Consider the following 26,771-nt stretch of genomic DNA (forward strand, 5'->3'; position numbering starts at 1 on the left):
CTTCTCTTTGTGGATCTTCCCCCGACTGTACCTACGAGTTCGATTCCGCTGCTTATACTTTCAAATCACTCGAGGTCTCATATCAAGAGTACCTCACTTTTCCTTAGGATCCAGCTTGTGGAAGACCGAGCATTGGATCCCACGGAACAGCCTATTGATATCATTTGTTATCTGACCGGGAGCAATGATGGATCATTCACTGTCTCTTATTTCTGCTCACGTCCAATTTATGGTAAGTCTCCATCTTGCTGTTCATCAATCAGCCTATCCATCTCCCGTCAGGATGATCCGTATAGATTATTGTTGTGCAAGGCTTGTTTTACTAACCACAACCATCGAGGCACAGGACGACCGACTGGCTTTGGTGCATATACCGTTGGATCTCTACCCGTATTTCTTGACTCCGATACTACAGGTCCTCTTCCACGAGGTACCCCCCGTTGACCAGAGTCATGTGGAGGTCTTGAAGAACGGCTCCAGAGATGGCCTCAAGCATGCGCAACCCGCCTTCTTGAATTTCTCTATCACCCCGGTAGAATGCTCCATCATGTGCCCTAGGCAGCTTGCCAACAAGTATTTTGCACCCATGATCGATAACTTCGTTCAAAACCATGCCTCTACCCAGAGCCGCCTGTCCATCAGTCAGGACGATTTCATAGCCATGCAGGTGTACGGCGAGGGTCTGGAAGCTGGCCAACGCGTGCTTGAGTTGACGAGTCCTCTAGCGATGGCAGGAATGTATGAACGTCCCCGAACTCCGTTCCGTTTATATGACGATTGCTGACTTTTACTCTCGCAGTTCTATCTTCTTTATCTCCACTTACTTTTCCGACTACATCATTGTGCCGCTGCGCAGTAAAGCACAGGTCATTGAAGCGTTGGAGAAGCGAGGGTTTCAGTTCGAAATCACCACCGAGGCTTTCATAAATCACAATCAAAGTCAGTACAGCAGCTATAGCAGTCCGGGTTCATCTCGTTCCGCGAGTAGTCTTGGTTCTCCGCCGGCAACTCCTCCTCCCTCGACACTCGACGAACTGCAGGGACGAACCTTTGCCTCCCTGCGGAAGAACCAAATTGTGCCGTCTGTCGATCGATCCCTTCGCTTGGTGCAATGTGCGGCCCATCACCCATACAGCAGTGATGCTAGCTCAATATCAATCCTCCGCACGGCACTGACGACTGCACTGGTTGTGGACAGACCACGCTTCCTCTCACTCACTCTGACAGCTGCCGACCCTGCAGCCTCGCTCTTGTTGGAACAGCGGCTCCTGCCCCGATTCTTGAATGATGGTACCTCGTCTGCCGAGTCTACTGATGAGACAAGCCTGCTTCTGGGGTCCAAGGAAGACATCCTCGTCCCTATCACGTTGGATCTACGCAAACTCCCTCTTGAGGCCACCGGTATTGTTTGCGGTGTTGCCAGTCGATTGGCCGACGCTACACATGCCGCCTGGGATGAAAGCACCGAAGCATCGACCATTGCTTTGTCGCACTCTTTTAACGGTGCCTTCTCCTCTGAAAGCTCTCTCAATCGCTACTTCTCGTCCAGTGTGGACTCTGGAGGACCAGTCAGGCCCCCTGCTCAGAATCCCGCGCACCGAACACCCAATGGCGATCCGTTCACACTCTCAACCCATCATCTGCAGCCAGACCTTGACACGTCTCTGGAGGCCGTCGAGATCAGCTTCCTTAGCACTGCACGTGCAGGGACAATCCTTGTCGGTGAACACGAACTACATCGAGCAATGGATGCGCTCGAGGCCGAAAGCCATGAACCGGACCTACCGGCTGGTGTGCTCGAAGTGTGACCCTTGCTTTAGTCACATCCATGTCGCCGTCTTCCTCCATTTCTGTGGTCTATAATTGCTCGGCGAAACCTAAAAAAACTTACGACAGCTGCATGACTCAAAAAATGATATCCTCAACGCGTTGACTTTTGATCTGATCAACTACAAAACAGCAAATCGGCGTTTCGGAATTGTTGGCTCAAAAAGGTTTCTGGTGTTTATCGAAGTTTGTTAAAATCATGTTACCCCGGTCGAATGGGGTCACAGTGCATCTTGGTTGGTTACTGTTTTGGACGAGAATGCACGGTTACTGTATAATATCAAACTCACTTGCAGAAAAACACTCTACTCAGAAGATACCCTTGGGTGGAAATGATGACATTGTGTGAAGGATGCGCAGATGGATGATGGCGATTTTCTTTCTTTCCCTGTCTGACTAAGGTACAGTCCCTACTAATGCATAATGTAAAGTGAAATGAAACAAATACCATCCAGTAGGCGAGCAGTACATGCATATCGCAAGATCCACTCCAATTCGAAACGTATGATATGGTGCCAGATGGCTTCAGCAAACAATCGCCACGAGGTGCAGCAGTATCAGTGACGTCTCAGCATCTTTCGCACCAAGTCCAGTTTGAGACTCAGCAGTAGCTATCTCGTCTACCGGGTAGACAAACAAAGGTCTGCAACTTGAAACTCGACCGGCGTCCGGTACTGACACGTCACCATGCAGCCTCATCATTGGCTCATTTGCTGTGTATGCAGCACGGCGCATGGTCGAGACCTAGCCTACCACACTCGTGGATCAATAGCCGTGATCCGAAGAGAGAAATCCCCTTGCGACGGCTGACGAGAATCATGCCGATGCCGATATGCAGAATGCACTATGCACTACGCAGCGATATGTGCCAGCGGGTCAGTGGTCCAATAGCAGCTGGCCAGGTTGACAGGACGATGTAGCTCTGTTTGCAATGTGGACGTTGAGCTGAGGGCTGATTGCGTGCGCGACAGAGGTTGCAGATTACGGTGTTCGGCTGCATGGTCCGAAAGGGGTTTGTATTGCATGACGTTCTGGACATTTCTGTGCGCGGGGATGGACTGCCGGTTGACCTTGCAGCTGGCCTCATTAATTTATTTTGGTGGGCGGCCAGCGGTTGAATCTGGTGCTCTTGGAGAATGGCTTCGGTGGATCTGTGTCGGTTCGGATCGCAGGCCATTGAAGAACTTTTTGTTTCAGGATACACGCGAGGTAGGGAAGGTAACCTTGTGTCGTCCCCGCTGGAAGGCATGAATTGACAAAGCTGCAGTCGATGTCACAAGGAGCTCCCTGGTTGGCCACAACGATCCGGATCCTCTTCTCGTTCAGCCGTAGATTTTGACGCTGCCTGCAAAGAACCATTATTAGCAGTCTATGCATACAAGTACAAAGGTTGACATGGTTTGACATACCATCGGAACAGCCCCCAGCCCAGCAGCCTCCTTTCTCATTCCATGCTACGCAGCTAACAACCTTCACTCCACCCCCCGCCGGGACAGTTGCAATAATCTCTCCACTGAGCACATCCCAAGCAAAGACATGAGCCTGTGGCGACGGATCACCTTTGTCCGACTCACTGCCACTAAGAACGACAGCGTCTCCCTTGGCAAAGACAGACCGAATCCTAAGCTCGCTATTGCGGTACGCCACCCTCGCACCAGTAGGGCCTAGCTCGAGACCCTCCTCGCCCCCAAAAGCCTTGAGCAGCTTTCCGTCTGCTTGGTCCAACATCCGGATCCGGCTGTCGAGGGTAGAAACCAGCAGGGCATTGCCGTCCGCAGAGCACCGGACGCTCGTCACGGGGTGAGCAAGGACGTCAACGGTTGTTCGGCCCATGCGGACATCGTAAATGCGAGCGCGGCCATCATAGCTGCCACTCGCGATAGAATACGTCGGCATGTGTACGTGTAGCGAGGAAACGGTATCGCCGGCCTCGGTGAGGGTCTGGATAGGCTTGTGTGATTTGGACCGGGTGTCCCACAGGTTGATGGTTGTGTCTGCGCTTCCTGCGAGAAAAGTCAGAATTGCGGATTGTTCTACTACAGCAATAGACAGGAAAGGCTCGAGAGGGTACTCACCAGATACCACCACGGAATCGCCCTCGCCAGCGAACTGTACGGCCTCGACCCTGGCGTTATGTCCGGTCCATCGCTGTGTAGTGATTCCTTGTTCGACGTCCCACAAAAATACCTGGCGGTCTCCGCCGACGCTTGTAAAACGCGCATTGTCTGCTGCGACAGCCACGTCCAGGACTGAGTACCCATGCGCCTCATATTTTTGGATTGGAGAAGTTGTCTCGTGACCAGTGGTAGAGCTGTTGTTCGGGATGGCGCGCGAGAGATGAATGGCGCGATCAGCTGAGCCAGTGAGGACATATGTGCCTGGATAGCTAGAGAAAGTCACAGCATTTACCGGTCCTGAAACTGCTTAGTTGATGAAGAGCGTGGCTAGGGGATGGGGCAGAAGCTCACCATTGTGCGTTTTGAGAGTATGGACAAGCTTCGTGGGAAATTGTTTTGTTGCCGGCATTGATGGCTCAGATTTTTCGGCGTAAGATAGGGATGAAGGACAACGAAGAGGTAGATCTTAGGTAACGAAGGTTCTCGCCTTAGAAGTAACAATTGCGGAGAGGCTTTGTTATTTCCGCCGAAGAGAGCTATGTCACCTCGAACCGACCCGCTCATGCTTGAAGTAAGCCCCACCAGATAAGGCTTCCTATATAGTAGCTCTAAGGTATAACCAAATCATGGGCAAAGATTAATTCTGTATTGACACGCTACTGAATACAAATGGGTTATTATCAAGGATGTAACGAGATCATCGCTAGCTACCAGCGGCTAAAGAAATGATACAGCATAATAAATGCACCAGTGGAAGATAGCGCATCAAACGGCCTAGATCAAATATGTTTGTCCCCCGAATGCTGAGAAAAAAAAAATAGGCCGAAAAGAAACTCGAGGGGTAATCAAGAATAGACAATATTAATCAAATCGAAGCAGTTTTCCTTTTTCCACCGCGCGTTCAAAATTCGTCGCCGTACCCAAGGTGCCCGAGACCAATTTAACGGCGTCCGTGACTCCGGGTGGTCGAGCCCTGCAGCGCCTCGATTTCTTGCTCGAGCGCTTTGATTCTGTATTCAGTCAGTACTGTCTCCATACTTCCTTATAGAATAAGGATTGCAGGAAGAGGTGCACATACGCAGCGTGAGTGGCCTCCAGGTCCTTGTTGAGGCGGTCTCTTTCGGAAATGAGCTTCTGCTCCCACTGGCGGAATCGCTGTTCTTCGACCTTGACCTGCTCGGTGAAACGCTTCCGCAGAGCCTCCTCCTCTTCCTTGAACTTGGGGTTGTCCAGCTTTCTCGGTCTGGCCTCGCCGAACTTTCTTGTTTCCATCTGCTGTGCGCGGTAGGCTTCGTAGTGCTGCTCCTCGGTGGTATGGATGAGATCAAGCATGTGAGTGCGGATCAGGATAGAGCGCAGCTTCTTGAAGTCACAGTGGTCCTCGTTCTCGACTTCAGCAACACCCCAGGCATATTGCCGACCCTTTACTACCCGGTTGTCGTTGGTCTTCACATCTTTCTCGGATCCAATCACAGCGAAGGGCATAGCAGCCATCAGACTGCGAGCGTGGGCGGCAGCGTGCTCGTCGTCCTCTTCGATAGGAGGGGTGTAGATCTTGATGCCTTGGGCTTCGACAACAGCTTTGACCTAGAATAGGTTGGACTAGTCAGTATCTACCAGTACGGGAGGCCATTCATCCGGAAGTCTCACTCTCTGCTTGAAACGGGCAAGATCAGTAGGGCTAAGAGTGTCGGCCTTGGCAATAACGGGAATAAGGTTGACTCGAGAGCTCAGCCGCTTCATGACCTCGATATCAAGAGGCTTCAAAGTGTGGCCCGTGGGTCTGATGAAGTACAAGCAGGCGTGAACACGCATATCGATCTTGTCTGTGCGGCGGGGTTGCTGCTCCTGAAGCATGTACGATTCGTGCTGGTCATCAAGGAACTCGATAATTGGTTGCCAGGAGTCACGGTTGTTGACATAGTCGCCGAAGCCGGGGGTATCAATGACGGTTAGACGGACTGTACTCGGCCGCATCATTACATTAGTAACCATTCACGAGGGTGAGGAATCGAAAGTTAACCTTTGAAGAACTTCTCCTCTAGCTCTGCCTTAGTAATCTCGATCTCAACCGTCCGGTCAATCTGCTTCTGATGGCGACGCTTGTGATCGGCATAGTTCTTGATAGTGGTCGAAAACAGGGTGTTGATAAACGTGGTTTTTCCCAATCCCGATTCTCCAGCAACCTATACTCGAAATCAGCATACAGCTTCATCTTGGCTGACTGGCTCGAGACAGACCATGATAGTGAAAGCCGCACCCCGCTTAGCGACAATTTTGTGTCTGTATAGCTTCAGTTAGACTTATCCACGCTTCATTCTCGGCTGATCGAAGCTGCGTGACAGTTGGTACACACCGCTGATTAGGGAGCTGTTGTCATAAAGAACTAGTTAAAATCTCTTCTTCCATTCAAATCCATCCCCAAAGCATTGATTGAGTACTTACGTTGGCAATGCCAATAGGGGAAGCAGTTTCCGAAGTCGTGGCCATGATGGTAAAGGGGGAAGGTAGATGGAGGTGAAATCGGATTAGAAGACAACTGATTGATTAAAATTGACAACTGTTGCGAATCAAAAGTCAATTGATTAAGACGACCTAGAGAATGAGGGGAGAAAAGCCGTCGGAAAGGGACTGTTTCTCTCTCCTGTCTCAGCAGTAGTAGTAGAACGTTCTCCCTGGTATGGATCGGTCTGGTATGGATTGGAATTGGCTGTTGCTGCCCCTGAATCACAGACCCGGTGGAGAAGCAAACACCAGCAAACAAGCAAACGTGACCTTTAGGCCCCGGATAGCGCTAGTCCTTATTGGAGCTAGCGTCTTCGGCCTCGGATTAACAAATGATCAGCTCTCTTATCGCCCGTTTAGGAAGACGATTTTTTTGAAGATCGACTCCAGGCGAAGACTGAGAAGCTACGCACGCTTATCAGAGACAATGAAGACAGATTTCAAGGTGACTTTCTTTCTTTCCCTCCTTGCGACCGCAGTTCTGACTCAATCGCAGTTCTCCAACCTTCTGGGGACGGTATATCGCAAAGGAAATCTTCTCTTCACGCCTGATGGAAACTGCTTGCTTTCCCCAGTAGGCAATAAGGTCACAGTTTTCGACCTTGTCCAGTATGTTCGGTCTCTTGCATGCTATGGAATACTCGTCGGATCTTTTGAGCTAACTCAATGGCCGTGCTGAAGGAACACATCCTACACACTTCCATTCTCTCATCGCACCAATATCGATCGTTTAGATCTTTCGCCCCGCGGCAACCTTCTCCTCTCCGTTGACGAGAATGGTCGTGCTATCTTGACGAATTTCGTTCGCAGGATTGTAATCCACCACTTCTCTTTTAAAGATCGAGTCACTGCGCTCAAATTCTCGTCAACGGGTCGTCATTTCGCTGTCGGAGTGGGAAGACGGTTGCAGATCTGGCACACACCATCGACCCCAGGTACCGATAATAACGGAGAGATCGAATTCGCACCCTTTGTTCTGCACCGAGATCTCGCCGCCCATTTCGATGTCATCCAGAATATTGAGTGGTCTAGAGACTCACGCTTCCTCCTTACGGCATCCAAAGACCTCACAGCACGGATATGGAGTTTAGATCCGGAAGAAGGCTTCGAACCCACCACCCTGGCCGGCCATCGTCAAGGCGTGAAGGCAGCCTATTTCACAGCGGATCAAGAATCCGTAAGTTGAATCGAAATATTTACAAGATTCGTTTGCTGACACCATCCAAGATCTACACAATCAGTTCGGATGGAGCTCTTTTCAGGTGGGAGTACGTGACTAAGAAAGATTCGGATACGATGGAAGATATTGCCGAAGCTCGTTGGCGGATTGTCAAAAAGGACTACTTCATGCAGAACGACGCCAAGGTCAACTGTGCTACTTTTCACGCCCCCTCGAATCTCTTGGTTGTAGGTTTCTCCAACGGCCTTTTCGGCCTGTACGATCTGCCGGACTTCAACCCGATCCATCAACTGAGGTATGACTCTTGTTATCCGATAGCGAACTGTGAGGTTGACCCGTTTTAGCGTTTCTCAGAGTAACATCGACTTCGTGACAGTCAACAAGTCCGGTGAGTGGTTGGCCTTTGGCTCGTCGAAGCATGGTCAATTGCTCGTGTGGGAATGGCAATCAGAATCCTATATCTTGAAGCAACAGGGCCACTTGGACTCGATGAACGCTCTTGCCTACTCCCCAGATGGACAAAAGATCGTTACTGCCGCGGATGATGGAAAAGTAAAGGTCTGGGATGTCAAGTCCGGCTTTTGCATTGTCACATTCACTGAGCATTCAAGCGGAGTCACTGCATGCCAGTTTGCCAAGAAAGGAAGTGTTCTATTTACCGCATCTCTGGATGGCTCAGTGAGGGCATGGGATCTCATTCGTTATCGCAACTTCCGAACCTTCACTGCACCATCCCGGACGTCTTTCACCTCTCTTGCCGTCGACCCAAGTGGTGAGGTCATTTGCGCCGGGTCACCGGATTCTTTCGATATCCACGTGTGGTCAGTACAAACAGGACAGCTTCTTGACCAGTTGTCCGGTCACGAAGGGCCCGTATCGTCTCTCGCGTTTGCGGCGGGCGGCAACCATCTAGTTAGCGGTAGCTGGGACCGTACTGTCCGAGTATGGAGCATTTTCGGAAGGACGCAGACTAGCGAACCTTTGCAGCTCATGTCAGATATTCTGGATGTGGCATTCCGGCCTGACGGGAAGCAGGTTGCCGCATCTACTCTTGACGGTCAGTTGACCTTTTGGTCTGTGGACAACGCAGTCCAGGAAGGAGGCATTGACGGTCGTCGCGATGTGTCCGGTGGCCGCAAGATGGGCGATCGTGTGACGGCCGCGAACTCAGCGGCAACCAAACATTTCAATTGCATCACATACAGCGCTGACGGCTCTTGTATCCTGGCTGGAGGCAACAGCAAGCACATTTGCCTGTATGATGTGAGATCGGGCGCATTGCTGAAGAAATACACAGTCAGTGTCAACACTTCTCTAGACGGCACCCAGGAATTCTTGAATAGTCGTGATTTGACAGAGGCTGGCCCTCGAGGTCTCATTGACGAGACAGGCGAAGCCTCAGATCTGGAAGATCGCATTGACCGCAGCCTTCCCGGCGCGAAGCGTGGCGATGCTGGGACGCGTAAGACTCGACCCGAAGTGCGTGTCACTGCAGTCGACTTCTCCCCAACCGGGCGCGCATTTTGTGCAGCTTCGACGGAAGGTCTTCTAGTTTACAGTCTGGACACCGAATTTGTCTTCGATCCGTTTGACCTCGATATCGATATCACTCCCACCACTATCCTTGCCACCCTTGACGCTGCCAAGAAGGCGCACTCGACCAACACAGCAGACGATGACAATACGTTCTTGAAAGCGCTGGTCATGGCTTTCCGTCTTAACGAGTCGAAACTGATTCGCGCAGTCTATGAGGCTATTCCACCCTCAGAGATTTCTCTTGTCGTACGCGCACTGCCCACTGTCTACCTTTCTCGCTTCCTGCGGTTCGTAGCCCAGGCTGCTGAAGAAACGCCTCACCTGGAGTTCAACTTGCGGTGGATTGAATCTCTCCTGAGCATCCATGGTCGCTACTTCAAGGATAACTCAGGCACGCTCGCAACAGAACTGCGTGCCATACAGCGGGCTGTTGATGACATTCGGGAGAATTTGAGGAAGTTGACGGAGAAGAATGTGTACGATCTCAGTTATCTCCTCTCGAAACCGGTACTTGCAGATAGAATGAATGGCGCTCCGAAAGCTATTCAGGATTATGATGCTATAATCATGGACGGCAAGGATGAGCGCATGTCTGATGCAGATGGTGACGATAAGGAGGGGGAATGGGTTGGCCTCGAATGATCTCATTCACTTCGTCTTGTACCTATATACACCTCATTTGCCCTTCCTCTCGCATTCTCATCTTCTCTTCTTGCATCTGCGTCTGGCGTTCGATTGTTTTGATATACCTGGAAAAGGGAGCAAGTAAAAGTCCTGGAGTCTTTTGTATAGCCCTGTTGTTCCTTGGATAGCATGTGCTAATAGCATATCCGTTCAAATAGACTATTGATGATCTAGCAAGCTCGTCCTTGGACATTTGTCTTCCACAACGTTCTCATTCAATAGCACCATAGCGGAAAGTAATGAGCCCGGCTCTCACTTATGCTCACTGTTATGCGGATATGCCCGTTAGGGACTTCACATAAGGAAATATGCCGTCTGGTAACTGCATATCTAGCACAACATTCACTGCTCTGGACATATCGAGCATTCTAGTTCCTTTCGTTAGCGGCTCTCTCCGTGGCTGATCGTTTGCTCATTCAATCTGCCTCGCTTGCTGCACACATAGAAATACTCTTCCCTATCGATGCATCTCGCGAGCTTCTCTCTTCTTACCTCCTTCACCCTACGCCACTACTCTGCTCATATACCCCCATAGCGCTTCATCATATCGATCGATCGCTGAATGAAACATCATTAGCACAGCCTCGCACCATCAGGTTGTCAAGTTGTCAGTCATGGCTGACCAGGTGCTCGAACTGCCTTGTTGGCCATTTGCCCTACTACTCTCCTCGTCTCTCTATTTCTATCATTATCCACCAGGCGAGGCCTTAGCCGAAATCCCCACTGTCCGGTTCAGTCGCTTCCTTCCAGACTTCATTAACCGGCTCATGTTCATTTTCGTGGCGCCTTACCTGATCAAGTACGGTTACGAGAAGGTACTTACCTGTTTTTCCGCTCATATCTGTCATTCTCATCATTCTCAGCTGACCGGCCTTGCAGTACAGAGACCAGCCCTACCGTGTCCTCAAAGCGGACGGCGACTTGCTTGTTTTGCCTCCAAAGTATCTTCCGGAGATTCGTCACTTGCCTCCATCCAAGCTCAGCGGCGTCGATGCGCAATTCGAGGTATGTTGCGGTCTTTCTAACTTTGAGGTAAGAATAAACTGACGCCTCGCATTAGAACATCCTTGGCAAATACACCAATGTTCTTGTTGATAGCCATTTACCTGTGAAGACGGTTCACAAGGGTCTGACTCCAGCTATCGGTAAGTACATGCTTTGTATACATCTGCTTGAATGTCTAAGGCTGACGAAAGGCAACTTCAAGGCCGAATTCTTCCTCGTCTTCTCGATGAACTTCAGTTCGCATTCCAGGTTGAAGTGCCTGACTGTGATGGTATGTCCAACTCAATCCTCATCAGCTAGGTAAGCACCAGACTGACCACCGCTATAGATCACTGGGTCCCGGTCAACCTCTACGACATGATCCTGGGCCTTGTCACTCGGGCTACTTCTCGCGTGATTGTTGGAGAGAGCATCTGCCGCAACCCACAGTGGCTGGAAACAGTCACCAGCTACACGGTCAATCTCGGGGTCACTGTTATTTTGCTCCGTCCGTTCCCCAACTTCATGCGTCCATTGGTTGCCAAGGTGCTTCCCAGCGTCAGGAAACTCCGCACTCAGCTGCGCTTCGTTCAGAAAGAGCTTTTCATCCCGATGATCTTGGCACGTCGCGAGGCAGAAATGAATGATCCCGCATATCAGAAGCCGGACGATTTTCTTCAGTGGATGATGGACCTTGCAGAGGATGGCTTCGATAAGGACCCTGCCAACATCTCTCAGATGTTGCTTATTGTGATGGCTTTGGCTGTTGTCCACACGAGCTCTATGCTGATGACCCATGCTATCTACGATCTTATGGTTCGACCCGAGTACATTGAGCCTCTCAGGGAGGAGGTCCGCGAGACTGTGAAAGACGGGTGGGACAAGGTGACTCAGGCTTCGTTCGCCTCTCAGCGTCGCCTGGACAGCTTTATGAGAGAATCACAGCGTTTCAACCCCACTGGAGAACGTGAGTGCATCCTTTTTCATGCGCAGCGTTGTACTCGTTATGCTAACAGTTTGCCCCTGTCAGTGTCTACTCACCGCATGGTTATGGAGAAGATGGTTCTTTCTGATGGCCTGGTTCTCGAGAAAGGCACGCACATCTGCTTCCCTTCAAAACCCATGGGTATGGATGACTCTATTATTGAGGATGCTCTTACCTTCAAAGGATTCCGTTGGTGCGAAGGTCCCGAAGCAAGAAGCACAAGCCTTGTCAGCATCAGTCCATCAAACATGCATTTCGGCTACGGTAGACAAGCCTGCCCTGGCCGTTTCTTCGCTGCGAACACGAACAAGGCGATCTTGAGTCGCTTGATTGCAGACTACGAGTTCAAGTTCGAGGATGACAACAACAGAAGACCGAGGAACCTCACTCTTGGGGAGCAGATTATGCCCAACATGCACGCCAAAATTCTTCTCAAGAAGAGAGACGTCGTTTGATAGGGGAGACTGGAGTGATGGCAGAGATTTGGGTTTTCACTTGGACGTATGGTTTCCTGAAGGAGTTTTCGAAGGATAGATGGTCAGACTGGATATTGCTTTCAATTTTTGAATTTTTGAATTACCACTCATTTATTGGGCACCTATGTGAACTGGCATCTCCGTTATTTCGGTTATTTTCCATGCTACCTAGCGCAGACGAAGGGAATACAAATGAAACATTTCATTGTCTCAACTATCCGACCCATTATATCAGATCTCCCTATATGAAGATATATGTATGAAATGACTAGAAGATAGCCACCGCATTAGGAGGACTCGCCACGCCCCCAGGAACCTGTTGGTATAGATCGATCTCGTCAGTACAACCCACTCACCCACTATTCGAAAGCACAACATAACAAGCTGACTCACCTTCAACGGCACACTCGACAGGAAGAAACTCCACCGATTCGTCTTCGCACAATATTCCGCCACTCCCTCGAGATCAAAATACTCCCCAATAGGCATCCCCCAGCCTGCCAGCAACCACTGGTGCAGCTGAAACTCCGGCGGACCTTGAGGGCCCGCGATGGGTGAAGGCTCGAAACTAGGCGAGTCACTCGCTACGGCAGCGAACTGATTCTCCCACAGCCAGCGCAGAGTAGCCTCTCCGGCCTCGAGTCCTGCGAATTGAGGCGTTTCACGCTGAGAGATGGCCAGCTCTTCGTCCGGGGAGAGCTTGTCGTAGGCGGTTGTGAAGCCTGTGCGGAGGAAGAGGATATCGCCGGGGCGGAATCGGATATCGTTCTCTTTGACGATCTGCTTGATTGCTGAGATGGGGATCTTGGTTGTGGTGAAGGGGCTGAGAGGGATGGAGTTCTTGGTTGCCCACGAGGCGTAGTCGATTAGCACGCCTCTGCCGACGATGCCGCCGTGTTTGACCCATGCTAGAGCTATGAGTTGGAAGTGTATCGGATTGTGTAAGGCAGACTTACCGTCAATCCCTATCACAGGGGAGGTTTTCAAGTCCCCCAGTGAATGCCCGTTAAAGTAGCATTTATGTGTATGGTTCCCTACCGCGCAGTGCGTCTCTCAGCCTACTCCTCGAACTCGCATCAACGTACTGGTGGTCAGGCACAAGCTTACCATAATGCCTAAATCCATCCCACTGCGTACTACACTGCGTATTGAAGACAAGGATATCATCATTCACAATCCGTGGCGCCTTGTTGACCAACTCCTGCGCAAACGGCTTGCGCCCGAAACTGGGGTTCTTGATTCGGTCGAGTGGCAGATCAAGCGAGAATCGTACGCCGTCTCGAATCTCCTCTGATGCTGCCCTGCGCACTGTTTCGGGAGTGAGCAGGTTCAGCATCCCCAGCTCGTTGTGCTTGCCAAATAGACCCCATGCGTTCCCTGGTGGCCCTGAGGGGTCGATGGTGAGGTTGTCGAAGGTGGGGAGAGTGGTTACAGATGCCATGTCTGTATACTTTTCTGGAATATGGCACAGGTAATTATAGAAAAGAGTCAGTTCAGCTGAATGAAGAAGAAGACCACTGCAATAATAGACAATGCACCATCCTGCATATCTCCCCCGCATCAAAGAGCTACCCCAAAGATACTGCAATATCCGGTTGGTCGATCGTCCCAACTATGAGTGCGGATATTTCTCCACATCCAGAGCGCGGATTACCGTGGGGGGAAAATGCTTAACAGATGATAACCTCTCGGACTTAACTATGGAAGAGAATAATGTTGGTTCACATTTGACTCTGGTACAGGAGAGCGCTCTCCACAGTAAATTGTTTATGGTCATCTATGCCTTATGCCACAAAGCCGGTCAAATGACAGACAAGTTACCGTCAACACCCAACCATGCCATAACCGAGATATGATACCCTGTTAAAAGTCCAACTGGAGCACCATAACACATCGTTTACTCAGTGTTTACAATAGCTGCACCTCTTCCTCGGTGACCACCCCTTCCTCTGGACCCGCTTCCTCTATCCGACCCGCGGAAACCGCCCCGGCCCCCACGTCCACTGCCACGATTCAATGCCTTGGGAGGCGGCACCTGGGAGTAATTCTGAGGCCGGAAGTGAGGGTTGTTTCTGATCACACCTGCCTCGGGGTTGCTGTTATCCACGGATACATACCCCGCACGAGTACGGTACATGCCTCCACGACCCCTGCCGCCGCGTTGTTCAGCGCCGTCACCGCTGGTAGGGTGGGGGCGGAACGGTAAAGTAGTTTGCGGCGATCCTCCGTTCGCGGCACCGCGACCTCCACGTCCTCTATGAGGAGCACCATTTCCTCGTGTATTACCCAAGCCCGAGACAGCGCCACGGTATGAGTTGGTCAATGGAGGAGGAGCCGCAGCCTCCTTCAGCTGGCCCAGCCCATTAGGACCAAGCGGAGCACCGTATCCTGCCACAGTCAAAGGCGGAGGTTGGGTCTGTGCCTGTTGACTGGCGGCAGCCCGTGTGCTGGCGAGTAATTGACGATAGGAAACATTGAGAACGGACGACGCCAAGACAGTTTGACCGCGGAATGGCGAGCAGCGGTCTCCCAGAGTGGTTCCGCTCATGAAGGAAACATCGAAGACAACGTCAAGCAACATGGCTCGGGGCGTCCGAGTGAGGCCGACAACTGTTCCTCGAGTGGCAATGGGCACCTTACCAGAATCTTGAGCATAGACCACACGATCTCCAAGCTTGAAAGTTTGATTCTGCAAACGCTGCTCGACATCCGAAGGCCGCAGAAGCGCGCTTCGGGGGACACCTCTGATCTTCTTAGGCTGCATCGGAGGTTGACTCTGCACAAGTTGATCCGCGTCCTGTTCGATCAACTTCACAACATCAGAATCCAACTGCTCAGCCTCAAGAGGAACCCTCTCAAACTTTTTGGCTTCCATCGCTTTGAGCCAATCTCTGATTTCCTTCATCTTCACAAGTGCGACGTCCTCCGGGTAGAAATCTGCCGGCTGGTAACGGTCCTTCTGAGGGTTACGCTGGATACCAGCAATGAACTCTGGAAATTTAATCATGTACTGCTGGAGAAGATCGACTGCCTTCGGACTGAATTCCCAGCCAGACTCCCCGCGACGGGAGTAGCCAAGGACTTTCTGTTTTCTCGCTTCGAACTTGAGATTCAGACCCAGATTGACGCGCTGCCCCTCCATGTCAACAGAGAATGAGGAGGTGATCTTTGCCAATACCAATGGATTCAAACGCAGGCTGCGAGCAATAGCAAATGAGGGCATATAGGGGCATAGCCTCTCCGCTTCTCTAGCGCGATCTTTCCCAAACTCTGGCTCGCGGCCCTTGATTGCAGCAATCAACCCATTAACCTTGCCGTCTTCATGTCCTGTAATGTGCACCGGTCTACCATAATTGAAATCGCCCAAGAAAAAGGCACGCGAGCCTTCCGGGAATTCCTTCTCGATGGGCAGGGCATCACGTTCGATGAAGCGCTCATCGGGGTTGATAACTTCGTCCACGACGAGCTGTAGCGCATAGTCGGTTTCCTGCCCTGGAATATCGGCGAATTCCTTGATTGTAGCACCCTCGTCTGTTTTGATCAGACCCTTGAGAAGTTGAACGTGCACCATTGACTCAACGGGGCCAATAATAGTGCCAAGTCTGCGGCTGTACATCCCTTCGATCTTATCTGCCTTCTTCTTCCACTGATCGATTTGGGCCTCAGTGTGAGGAATGGAAACCACATGGTTCTCTCCTTCCGGAAGGAGATAATCGAACAGCTCATCAGATACACGGATGACAAGAGCTTCCTGCAGAAAGGGGTAGCCGACAAAGACACGCTTCCCAAGCTTCTGCTTAGCCAGCTCAATACTCGATCTGCTCCCCGGGTCGAGTACAGTGATAACCATACTCTCGTTGCGACTCTCCTGTTGGAAAACGCACACGCCGTGGAAACCAAGCTGGCCTACGTGGGGTAGAGTCTTCAAACTTGGGAAACCAGCCAATGCAGCCGCTCCAAGCTGGACACCCTCGACCAAGCCAATATAAGGTTCCAAGCCATCCATGGTAGGCAGATCAAAAATGTTCTCAATGCAATGGCAGCTGGGGATATCAGGGAAGACACCAGGGAGAGATGAAGGGTAGGTGAAGTTCACTTCCGGAGAGTAAGTAAACTTGAGACTAACTCCAAACCCATTTCGCGCTTTTTCTTCCGGGGTCAAGAGGTGCTCTCTGGTGGCAAGAGCTTCCAAGAGGCGACGTTCATCAATGAATGGAATCTTGACAACAGCCTCCCATTCCATCTTCTTGCCGTTCATATCCAATTCAAAATCACGCGGATAGAAGTCGATGATGGGAGATTCTGGGGACGTCATTAAGTCCCGGAACGCGGCAGGCACAATCTGCTTGCTTCGGTCAGGTAAGACACCCATGAGCTGCTCATAAGGCTTGAACGGTTGGCCCAGTTTGAAATTCATGTCCGCGTTTAGACCCTTGATCACGTCTAGTCATGGTCAGCAAAAGAGTGAGATGCTTAGGAAAGTCGTGGTAACAACTGGGAGAAGAAAGGTTATTATCTCAGATGAGTAGCCAGCACATACCAGAAATCATGGGCGCATAATGATACTTGAAGAACCAGGGCCAAGACGCAATGCCTCTGTAATAATAATACAGAACCCATTGAAGACCTTGCACATAATTTTCCGTCAGTTTCCGCATTTCCTCGTGATTGTCGAGACCCCATCCAAATTTGCTCATGTAATATTTGTCTTTCCAGTCCTGGAATTTTTCCTCGTACTTCTTTTCTGCTGCTTTCTGGGCTTCCTCGGGGGAAATCTCCTGGACCTTCGCATTGTCATATCTCCGAATGACACGCTGTACGGCCATAGACGCCTCTTCATCTTCCTCCTCTTCGCTGTCGTCATCCTCGTTGGCAGGCAGCTGAAGTCTGATGAATCGGTCTCCGTGTTCGTCCGCAACTGTGGTCCACGGTAGTCGCAGGTCGTCTGCAAGTTGCTCCACAAACTTGCGATCACGAGCCGGTAGTGTGGGAGGAAGATCTAGGGGTTTTGAACCTGATGCCTTCTCAGGCCTGTTCAAAACATACTTTTTGATTTCTTTGAAAAGCTCCTTCTGGGCTGGCGTGAGAGTCAAACCCTTTGGCTTCTCTTGGAACTCAGAACCGTTCTCGACGCCATTCCGTTTGGCGTTAATCCACCTCGCGTCAGAGTATTCGGCTTCAAAGAAGCGAAACTCAACATCACTCAGAGCTTCAATAAGCATACCGAGGCGCTTCAGGTTGATGACACCTCCCTCGTTGACGTAGCCACCCATTTTTGGCAAGACGTCCTTGTAGATCTTAAACATTAGCGAGAGGGCTCCCTCGTTGATGTGCAGATTAGGAAGATTAGGTAGAAAATCGTTTCCAACGAAGAAAGCCATCAGGATAAAGTCATCGATGACCCGTTCCATATCAAAGGGAAAATCCAGAACTCCCTCCTGTTCCAATTCCTGAAACTCCAATTCCAGGTATTCTCGAACCATACAAAGATGCAAGAGGTAGAAGTTTTGGTGCTCAAGTTCCTTAGGCTTCTTCTGGACTTGGCGACCAAATGTCACCTCCTCACGAAGGAGACAGAAATGAGGATCATGACTAAGAAGGCCCAACATGATCAAGTCCGCATCAAGACCATAGAGACAGTGACGAATGTTGGGGTCATACCCTGGCTGCGCTTTCGCATGCCGGATATACTCCATAATCTTATGTTCACCTTCTCCCGGTACCTCATGACCCGACAGCACAATATCTACCCCTTGCCAATCTTTGTCCTCTGAGATTTTCTTGTTGATGAAATACTTCAGTTGTTGCGTGAGCTTTGCCATGAACTCCGTACCGGGAGTGATGCAGTTGCTGTCGAATGGATCCTCTTTCGGCATCTCTATTCCCTGGGCTATGGCCTTCTCCTTTGCAACCTCAGCATCCAGGGCTGTTCTAAACCGTCTCGCACGCTGTTGATTCATCTTCGCGCGAGGAGCGACACCGTCAACCGCCATGAAGAACAATTTCCTTGGCTTGATCTTGCCGTACAGATGCTCGATATAGTTGAAGATCGCTATAAACATCTTATCCTCCGTCATGCGAAACGTGGGAGAATCGCTGTCTTTATGTGTACAATTATGAATGATACCGTTCATGTCGAGATAAAGCGCATCAAATTCAGGTATCCGATTCTCCGCGATCAACATGGAGATCGTGGGGTAGCGCTCGCTGAGCCAGCGGAAGAACTTGGGAACACCCATGGCGAATGAATGCGAAGTGTATTCTAATAAGAATGAAGTTGGTCAGTCAAATCAGGCGCGGCAGCGTCGCAGACAGTTGTCGTCGTCGTTCGTCGTAACTGGTCGTCAAAACTCGATGAAGAACCCAAGCTCGGAGGCGAACCATTCACTGAATGGTAATATAGTCGTAGACAAAAAAGGAACGACTGGGTATCTTCAGGGAATGTAAGACACAAAGACGAAGAATAAAAGAAAAAAATACTAGCACTGGAAGCCTAGAAAAGCGAAATAGGCGGCTGAGGCGCCTTCTAGAGGAATAGCAGTTCAATAATGTGGTGATAATGAATCTGAAGCAGTGACTCTTCCAAGTGACCGCTTTGCGACCTTTACGGAGTAGAGCCGGCTCCGAGGCCATATAGCCAAGCCGCTAGTCCTAAGGTGGAATGGCCGACTACGGCGCCAATTAACGCGCTGCCGACGGGAAGGTCGCGTTTCTCAAGTGTGAGAGCTCGATGCACAAGTCAAAGCTCTACTCCGATCCCATTGAAGCTCCTATACCTTGCCAATCACCCTGATATTCGCTTTTCTGCGGGCTGAATTAGTCTATTTGGATTTCAGAAAGTATTCCGTGCACCAACAGGACATCATGGAGCCCTACGACGACGGTACATCCTCCGAATTACCTCTCTTTGTGCGATAATAACTGACATTCTTCGTCGCAGCCGTTGTTGAGGAGCATGAGGAACAGGAAGAAGAGCGTACGGAGGAGAAGATTATCAACGAAGGTATTCTAGATCGACCTCGTTGACTGGCGTCGCTTAGTTGTGACTAATGCGGACCTTGATCAGAATACAAGACATGGAAGAAGAATGCACCTTTTCTTTACGACATGATCCTGAGCACAGCACTAGAATGGCCCACACTCACAACACAATGGCTTCCCGATAAGCAAGAGTATGTACATCGTCCATCTGCTTCGCGCGCAACAATATACTGACTCGTTTTCAGGGTCCCGGATAAACCGTATTCTACTCATCGCCTACTGATCGGCACACACACTTCCAGCGATGCGCAAAATTACTTGCAAATTGCTCATGTCCAACTCCCCAATCCATCTGCCCCCAATCCGGACGACTACGATGAGGAGCGCGGGGAAATCGGAGGGTATGGCGGCAGCTCTAAGAAGGCGCCCATGGAAATCAAGTTCAACATCGTGCAGAAGATTGATCACAAGGGTGAAGTCAACAAGGCCCGGTATCAGCCACAGAATCCCAACATTATCGCTACCATGTGCACAGACGGCAGGGTCATGGTCTGGGATCGCTCGAAACACCCGAGTCTGCCAACGGGCCAAGTCAACCCTCAGATGGAGCTCATCGGCCATACGAAAGAAGGATTCGGTCTCAGCTGGAGTCCGCATACTGCGGGACAACTGGTTACCGGTAGCGAGGACAAGACTGTCCGAATTTGGTAAGAAAGTTGTATTCGCTCTGCTTGCACTGGTAACTGATCGTTTGACACAGGGATTTGACGACATATTCAAAGGGCAACAAGTTACTGAAGCCTTCCAGAACTTACACTCACCACTCGTCCATCGTCAACGACGTTCAGTATCATCCTCTTCACTCGTCCCTTATTGGCACTGTATCCGATGACATCACTCTTCAGATTCTCGACATTCGAGAATCAGAGACAACTCGTGCAGCTGCATCTGCAGAGGGTCAACACCGCGACGCCATCAATGCCATTGCTTTCAATCCCGCCGCCGAGACCGTTCTAGCAACGGGATCTGCCGATAAAACGATAGGTCTCTGGGATCTGCGAAACTTGAAAACTAAACTGCACTCGTTGGAAAGCCACACTGACTCGGTTACTTCAATCTCATGGCATCCTTTCGAAGAAGCTGTTCTGGCCAGCGCGAGCTATGACCGTAAGATCGCTTTCTGGGATCTCAGTAGGGCAGGCGAGGAACAGACTCCTGAAGATGCCCAAGACGGCCCCCCAGAGCTGTATGTCAATCTAGCATCGTTTCTATTGTTCGTCTACTCGATACTAATTTCCTGTGCAGTCTCTTCCAGCACGGCGGGCATACCAACCGCATTTCTGACTTCAGTTGGAATCTGAACGATCCGTGGGTTCTTTGCTCTGCTGCCGAGGACAATCTACTCCAAGTATGGAAGGTCGCCGATGCGATTGTTGGCAAGGATTTGGAGGATGTGCCAACCGAGGAGCTGGAACCCTGATTTAGAGACTTGATGGAGGATGATCTCCAGAATATTGATACCTGTACGGTGAGGTCTAGTCAATTACATTGTCTACAGTATACAGCATATCTGTGCATATTAGGGCAATTGTTAAAATATCAAGTGCGAAGACGTTCAGGAAAGGGAAAAAAAGCTGAATGTATCCGGTACGTTTCCTTTCGATGATTGAAATTGTAGCGAAAACAAACAGGGGAACAACCGAGTTTTAGACTGGCCTTATCTGCCACCCCTGGTCAGGACAATTCGGGGTGCCATTCTCTTCCTCGTAACTCAGCAACTATTCGATCGTCTATGGTGGAAGAAATATAGAATTGTTATATGACTCGATCATGCCTCTCTAGATATCCATTGCGAACCAAGCACAGGTCAGGCCAAACCGTAAAAGAGTCGGACACTCCTTTCCCCTCAATTGGATATCCATACACTTCTAGTATATCTGACTTCTCATTGTTGAAGATAACAATAATTGCCGTCATATACCTGGGCATGCCGAGGCTACTGCAACCATGCATGGCAGATGGCACGCCATATATACGCTTGAATTAATTCAGGACAGAACTTGATGTTTCGTTTCCATCTCACATTGTTCCTTATCCAAGACTCAAATGGAGGCAATATAATGACCGTCATTGCATGTCATAGGCGATGAGTCAACTAATCCTATGAGCAATTGACTAATTGAGTGTTATAAGCAGAGTAATCAGCGCAGGAGGCAATGGCCTCAGGCCACTAATCTAACCAGAACTACGCCAATCTGGGACTAGCCAAAACCCCCCGCCTGCAGTTATCTCTCCAACGGTTGTTTATGCACCAATCATTTTGTCTCCTGAGCCAGGCGGTGAGAGTCGCCGATGAAATCAGATCGGCGTTGGACGACTTTCGGAGGGGTCTAGTTCCTCCGAAAAAGAAGAATTACTAGCTAACGGCCTAGTAATTCAAAACGCCGACCGTTGACCTGAACTTTCTCCCCCTCCTCTCCCTCTCCTCGCAATAAATGATGATTATTATTCCCTCGCTGCTTGTTTGCTCAATCTAGGACGTCCTCTATTGTCCTGTTCTGAGCGCTCGATTCGGTTACCCATCTGATTGACTCTGTGATCAAGGCGCCGTCCGGCCGATCCTCTTACCACAACAAATCTCACCCTCCCTATCGCCCCTCCACTTTTGTATCTTCGATTACCTCCAGGATCAGCCATGAGCTCCGGATCTCCTCCTCCAGGCCCAAAGCCGAAGTCTGCTATTCCATCTCACCTTTTGAATGGTAGCTCTCCTCTTCACCCTTCCAATACCACTGGCGGTCGTGACGCTCGTGAGCGCGAGAGTCTAAACTCATCTATCCGCTCCTCTTTTGCTCCTCGCATCCCCGCTGAGTTCAACTTGCCGGAAATAGAACCTCATCATGTCAGCGATGCCGCCGATACCTATAATGGACCTGTTCGGAGTTCAGGCCTTGTCAGGTAGATCAGCTCTTGCTGATCAAACAGAACAAAGCTGATCCTTTTCATCCAGGCCTACCTTGAGCGATCCCCCACGAGACCCCAGAGATGAGGGCGGTGCTTTAACCCCCCCGGCAAGTGCCAGTCGACCGTCTAGCCCGTACACTTCGAACCCTCCAATTGACTTCGACGGGTTGAGTTGGCCTTGTAAGTCCCTATCGTGGGCTTGGCTCTTGGATTGCTGTCTAATTGACTTCTGAATAGGCCCCGGCACGAGAGCACGTTTGGAATCTACTCCTGAACAAACTGAAGAGCGCATTCAGAAACTTGCAGGTGCTGTAAGAACCATATTTGAATGCATTGGAGAGGACCCGGAGAGAGAAGGTCTGCGGGAGACCCCCGAGAGATATGCCAAGGCTATGCTCTATTTCACCAAAGGTTACGAAGAAAATGTCAGGGATCTCGTCAATGGAGCAGTTTTCCATGAGGACCACGATGAGCTGGTCATTGTCAAGGATATTGAGGTGTTCTCACTCTGCGAACATCACATGGTACCTTTTACTGGAAAGGTAAGAATGTCATCCATGCTTTTCGAATATGTCCACTGATGAAATTCCTTGGGATATAGATGCATATTGGATACATCCCTGACCGTCGGGTGCTCGGTCTTTCTAAGCTAGCCCGACTGGCGGAGATGTTCTCCCGAAGACTTCAGGTGCAAGAACGTCTCACCAAGCAAGTTGCCCTCGCCATCTCGGAGGTTCTGAAGCCCCGCGGCGTTGGTGTCGTTATGGAGTCTTCCCACCTTTGTATGGTGATGCGTGGTGTACAGAAGACCAGCAGCACCACGACAACCAGCTGTATGCTTGGTTGCATGCGGTCCAGCGCGAAGACTCGGGAAGAGTTCTTGACGCTCCTCAATAGAAAGTGACGCTCATACTGACTCAGAATATCTGGGTTTTCAGGATTTGTTACCCCATTTTAACAGTGGATGACATTAACGATTTGCATAAGGAGTTTATGGTGGTTACCTTTCAACAGGTCGTCGGGTGTTGGCATTCTGTTTCCTGGATGATGTCGTGAACAAGGAGTTCTGTTTTTCTTATTACACACAAAAGACCCTCTTCATCTTTGCATATGCAAATACTATGTATAATTTTCTCTTCCGTCTTTGTTGGTCCGGATCTTCGAGGCATCTTACGAATTTTGATTTATTTATACACACAGAGCTGGAGGATTGTTGATGGGTGCCAGGACAAAGACAGATAGAACGAAATACAGATCCTCACTAACATCTAGGCGTCCTATATACCATATCCTCGATGTTGGACTCGGACCTAGTCGCTTGGCTGGCGTGTTTGATTGATTCAACACTGCAATCACTTGCAAGTTCAGAAACTGACTTTGTCTACTACATATTCTGCATACTATAAGCTCATCGCTACAAAACTTTTTGATGAATACGCATCTTCTTGGATTGATACCTAACACGGTAAAACCGTCCATGGCCCATTTTGTGCTCTAACCACCTTCAGTTGGAAAGGTGAATGTCAACGGAGATCTGCCATCTCCAACTGTGGTGACGCAGTAGTGAGGGCTCAAGCATCGTGCTTTGGACGGCTGGTCTTAGTCAGGTGCTGGTGTTCTGGATATTCACTTTCAACGCGCGCGTCAAAATTCACTGCACGAGGATCTCGAGTCCTTTGTTTACATCTCTTCCTTGTTTATCGCTCTTCTCTTGACGCGCCTTTACCCATCCTCTGTATCTCTTAACAAACATTTCCTTCAAGTCAGTATCTTGCTCGGCATCTCCTATAGACAGTGCTCATTTACCTACGACTAGGCTATCTTTGCCTTCATCGCACCCGAGTGTCTAGGAGTAAAGGTCAATGGCACGAACTATTCAGAGTGAGTTGACTCCAGGTGCTCATGAAATGGGAAAGTATTGCCGCTAACAACAGGTATATTTAGCGGACCTCAAACAGTCCAAAGCACCTACCAGGCCTGAACGCACTCCTGATGAGTTGGAGGCCGGCGAAGCTCTAATCCTCCTCTCCAGGGGGTATGGAGAGCGCGCAGCAGGCCCGAGGCAGCCATCAAACACAAACATGCAGACACAAAACGATCAGAGTAACTACCAAACGCAGAACAACCGGGGTGTGCCCGCGAATGCCAATCCTCGTCCTCGTCAGAACACGACATTGGCCCAGGCAGGTGGCAGGATGCAGATGCCTCAAACCGGTCCACAGCAACCGGCGAATGCTGCCGTGCCGGCAATGCAAGCGGGCCCCTATTGGAACGCCAACCCAGCCGCAGCGCAGCGAGTTGCTTTGACGGGCCAGGAGGCGCTGCAGGCATATCTGATCAGACAACAGATCCTTGCAGGTGTGGCTCCCCAAGACATTATCATGATGAGAGGACCACCGCAGCATGGACGTCAAGCCGTCCCACCACTGGTGCAGATAACGAACCAAGGTGTTTATGCTCCTGTCATACCTCCCGCGGCATTCAACGGCGTGTTTCACCCGTTTCCGATGTTGCCTGTTCAGCAGAACATACCCAATGTACCGGCACCTACGGCGCCACCTGGTGTTCCGTATCCTGCTGTTGCACCTGGTATCCCTGCTCAAGCCGCTAGAGCACCTCAGTGTCATTGTCCTCCTATTGGGCCTATGATGCCACAGGAAGCTGGCCAATTTCATGTTCAACGACCCTTGAACAGAGATCATCCTAACGCAGCAGCAATGGCTGGTTTGGATGCAAACATGCCTGCTCAAAACAGAGTGGTCTTACCAGCGGTTATGCAGCCCAATGGGCGGCAGCCTCAAGGCCCATATTTTCTACCCGCAAGGACTATAGCGGAAAGAAATGTGAACTTGCCCGCAAATAATATGATAGCGAGACATGATGGAAATCCTGAGAAGACTGCTGGGCCACAGCGTCTGTCGCGCAAAGCACCCCAAATCAAAACCGAGTCTCCTGAGCCTGAGGAGGTCCTTGCAAATCAAGTTGACCATACTGGCATTCGGAAGACCGTACTCCAGGCAACCGGGCACAGACGTCTGCTTCTCCAACCGCATACTGCGCCTCAGCCTCCCAACGGCGGGCATAGGTCTGCATCCAATGGCACAGACACTAGGCAGTCTTCGGCCATACCGGCTGCCGCAGCGCAGAGCGCAAACAACGCCGCACAGCACACTCGCAACGCAAGCAAAAGCAGCAGGCGCCATAATTACAACATGCTCAAGTCCCTCATTTGCCATCCGTCTTTGGCGTTTTTGGTTTTTGATTATCTTGAAATAGAGGATGTGGTCAATCTGCATCTTAGCTGCAAGCGTGTCCATCAATTTGTGAGGAGCGTTCTCGCAATAATCGTCATGCGTAAGGCGGCACAGAAAGCGCCCGAATCACTGTGCACATTTCCGTTTCTTTGCTATAATCGACTTTGTGATCGCTGGTCGGCGCCACCCGGGCTGAAATTGAACGATGTAACTTACATCATACCCTCAGTTCGGTGGTTGAAGATGATCTTGTTCCGCGAGGCGGTCGTCAAGGACATCATGGAGCGCATGGCTGACAAGGGCTGGAAACTGCCCAACAGATGTGCCACGGTTGTGAAGAAGCTCTGGTTCTTGATGGACATTCCTGACAACAGACGTCGGACCTGGACAATCAGAAAGAAGACACTGTGGACTGACAACGATCTATTCCTCGCAGCTTATTTCATCGTGCAGCTGGATATGCTCTTCACGGACAGCCGCGCGAGGAAAAAGCAAGGTAGCATGAGACGTCTGCTCATGGCCCAGCCCAGCTTGACTCTGCTGTCGGATGTACTCAGGGAGGGCGCGTTGACTACGCATTACGAGACACTCAAGGCATACGTGCGCTGGCAGTATATCCCCCGGGCACATGAAGCGGGTTTGTTTGTTTTCGGGGTGCCACCTAATGAAGTTGGTTCTCTACAGTGGGAAGGATACGGCCGAATGGCAAGAAATGTCAAATTTCAGCGACCGGACGAGCTTGTTTTGAGGGAGATCAAAGGCCGGAACCTTGACGTGCAGCGTATGTACGTGGACATCATTCTATCTGATGGGCTTGAGCCCAAGGAGGATGCTTCACCATACAGGTGGCATGAGGAGATCATGAAGGAGTTTGGGAACTTGCCTTGGATGCAGATCGTGAACGTGAAATGACTTCATGACTGAACGACTGCATGACTGAGGTACAACCAGGCCTGTTATGTTCAAAGCATGTAGGTGATGACTTAAGATTGGGAGAATCGGTGCAGCTTCGTGGGTGGTTCCGGCGGTTTCTGTCAGTGTGAATATGGTATCGCTCTTTCAAAGCGGACGATGTAAGTAGTACTCAATACTTCTAAATAGCACCATGTAAGATTCATCTTTTGTATGAAATTACCTAGACCTGTTAAGATGAGAAAAGTACTCAACCATCCTCCGTCAACAGCTGTTGGAGGGGGGTTGGCCGAGGTCAAATCACGTGCCGTCGGAGCGGTCTTTCTTGTCTCCGCGAGTCGGAGCAGGAATGGAAGCCACAACTTG

The 26,771-nt window shown here is 50.4% G+C and overlaps 10 protein-coding genes across 10 annotated transcripts; 6 read left to right on the forward strand and 4 right to left on the reverse strand.

Annotated features, from left to right (window-relative positions):
- Window positions 1–283: 283 nt before the first annotated feature.
- Window positions 284–1,808, forward strand: ALT_6223 (ACT domain-containing protein; the record flags this gene model as incomplete). Its single annotated transcript, XM_033555508.2, has 2 exons — window positions 284–738; window positions 800–1,808. 2 exons carry the CDS (start codon window positions 284–286, stop codon window positions 1,806–1,808), a joined length of 1,464 nt encoding a protein of 487 aa, XP_033411399.2.
- A 1,341-nt stretch (window positions 1,809–3,149) lies between these two features.
- ALT_6224 (WD40 repeat domain-containing protein) lies at window positions 3,150–4,353 on the reverse strand (the record flags this gene model as incomplete). The annotated part of the gene is made up of 4 exons (XM_033555507.2): window positions 3,150–3,172; window positions 3,237–3,830; window positions 3,903–4,241; window positions 4,296–4,353. The coding sequence occupies 4 exons, from the start codon at window positions 4,351–4,353 to the stop codon at window positions 3,150–3,152; spliced, it is 1,014 nt and encodes a 337-aa protein (XP_033411398.2).
- Window positions 4,354–4,884: 531 nt separating this feature from the next.
- Window positions 4,885–6,434, reverse strand: aspC (septin CDC12; the record flags this gene model as incomplete). The annotated part of the gene is made up of 7 exons (XM_033555506.2): window positions 4,885–4,954; window positions 5,023–5,531; window positions 5,595–5,905; window positions 5,968–6,130; window positions 6,185–6,227; window positions 6,301–6,314; window positions 6,390–6,434. The coding sequence occupies 7 exons, from the start codon at window positions 6,432–6,434 to the stop codon at window positions 4,885–4,887; spliced, it is 1,155 nt and encodes a 384-aa protein (XP_033411397.1).
- A 442-nt stretch (window positions 6,435–6,876) lies between these two features.
- ALT_6226 (snoRNA-binding rRNA-processing protein PWP2) lies at window positions 6,877–9,807 on the forward strand (the record flags this gene model as incomplete). Its single annotated transcript, XM_089600037.1, has 4 exons — window positions 6,877–7,058; window positions 7,131–7,626; window positions 7,677–7,924; window positions 7,974–9,807. 4 exons carry the CDS (start codon window positions 6,877–6,879, stop codon window positions 9,805–9,807), a joined length of 2,760 nt encoding a protein of 919 aa, XP_089455499.1.
- A 656-nt stretch (window positions 9,808–10,463) lies between these two features.
- On the forward strand, window positions 10,464–12,273 carry ALT_6227 (cytochrome P450; the record flags this gene model as incomplete). The annotated part of the gene is made up of 6 exons (XM_033555504.2): window positions 10,464–10,664; window positions 10,729–10,854; window positions 10,910–10,994; window positions 11,057–11,125; window positions 11,183–11,800; window positions 11,864–12,273. 6 exons carry the CDS (start codon window positions 10,464–10,466, stop codon window positions 12,271–12,273), a joined length of 1,509 nt encoding a protein of 502 aa, XP_033411395.2.
- Window positions 12,274–12,562: 289 nt separating this feature from the next.
- On the reverse strand, window positions 12,563–13,735 carry ALT_6228 (uncharacterized protein; the record flags this gene model as incomplete). The annotated part of the gene is made up of 4 exons (XM_033555503.2): window positions 12,563–12,610; window positions 12,688–13,202; window positions 13,251–13,328; window positions 13,402–13,735. The coding sequence occupies 4 exons, from the start codon at window positions 13,733–13,735 to the stop codon at window positions 12,563–12,565; spliced, it is 975 nt and encodes a 324-aa protein (XP_033411394.2).
- A 456-nt stretch (window positions 13,736–14,191) lies between these two features.
- ALT_6229 (chromatin-binding exonuclease XRN1) lies at window positions 14,192–18,533 on the reverse strand (the record flags this gene model as incomplete). The annotated part of the gene is made up of 2 exons (XM_033555502.2): window positions 14,192–16,737; window positions 16,835–18,533. The coding sequence occupies 2 exons, from the start codon at window positions 18,531–18,533 to the stop codon at window positions 14,192–14,194; spliced, it is 4,245 nt and encodes a 1,414-aa protein (XP_033411393.2).
- Window positions 18,534–19,158: 625 nt separating this feature from the next.
- ALT_6230 (WD repeat RBAP46/RBAP48/MSI1 family protein) lies at window positions 19,159–20,755 on the forward strand (the record flags this gene model as incomplete). Its single annotated transcript, XM_033555501.1, has 6 exons — window positions 19,159–19,177; window positions 19,235–19,297; window positions 19,361–19,466; window positions 19,521–19,982; window positions 20,036–20,521; window positions 20,581–20,755. 6 exons carry the CDS (start codon window positions 19,159–19,161, stop codon window positions 20,753–20,755), a joined length of 1,311 nt encoding a protein of 436 aa, XP_033411392.1.
- Window positions 20,756–21,970: 1,215 nt separating this feature from the next.
- On the forward strand, window positions 21,971–23,143 carry ALT_6231 (GTP cyclohydrolase I; the record flags this gene model as incomplete). Its single annotated transcript, XM_033555500.1, has 4 exons — window positions 21,971–22,233; window positions 22,286–22,419; window positions 22,477–22,781; window positions 22,841–23,143. 4 exons carry the CDS (start codon window positions 21,971–21,973, stop codon window positions 23,141–23,143), a joined length of 1,005 nt encoding a protein of 334 aa, XP_033411391.1.
- A 958-nt stretch (window positions 23,144–24,101) lies between these two features.
- Window positions 24,102–26,405, forward strand: ALT_6232 (uncharacterized protein; the record flags this gene model as incomplete). Its single annotated transcript, XM_033555499.1, has 2 exons — window positions 24,102–24,120; window positions 24,184–26,405. The coding sequence occupies 2 exons, from the start codon at window positions 24,102–24,104 to the stop codon at window positions 26,403–26,405; spliced, it is 2,241 nt and encodes a 746-aa protein (XP_033411390.1).
- Window positions 26,406–26,771: the final 366 nt, after the last annotated feature.

Source organism: Aspergillus lentulus, assembly GCF_001445615.1.
Source record: "Aspergillus lentulus DNA, contig: Alt12, strain: IFM 54703, whole genome shotgun sequence".
NCBI lineage: Eukaryota > Fungi > Ascomycota > Eurotiomycetes > Eurotiales > Aspergillaceae > Aspergillus > Aspergillus lentulus.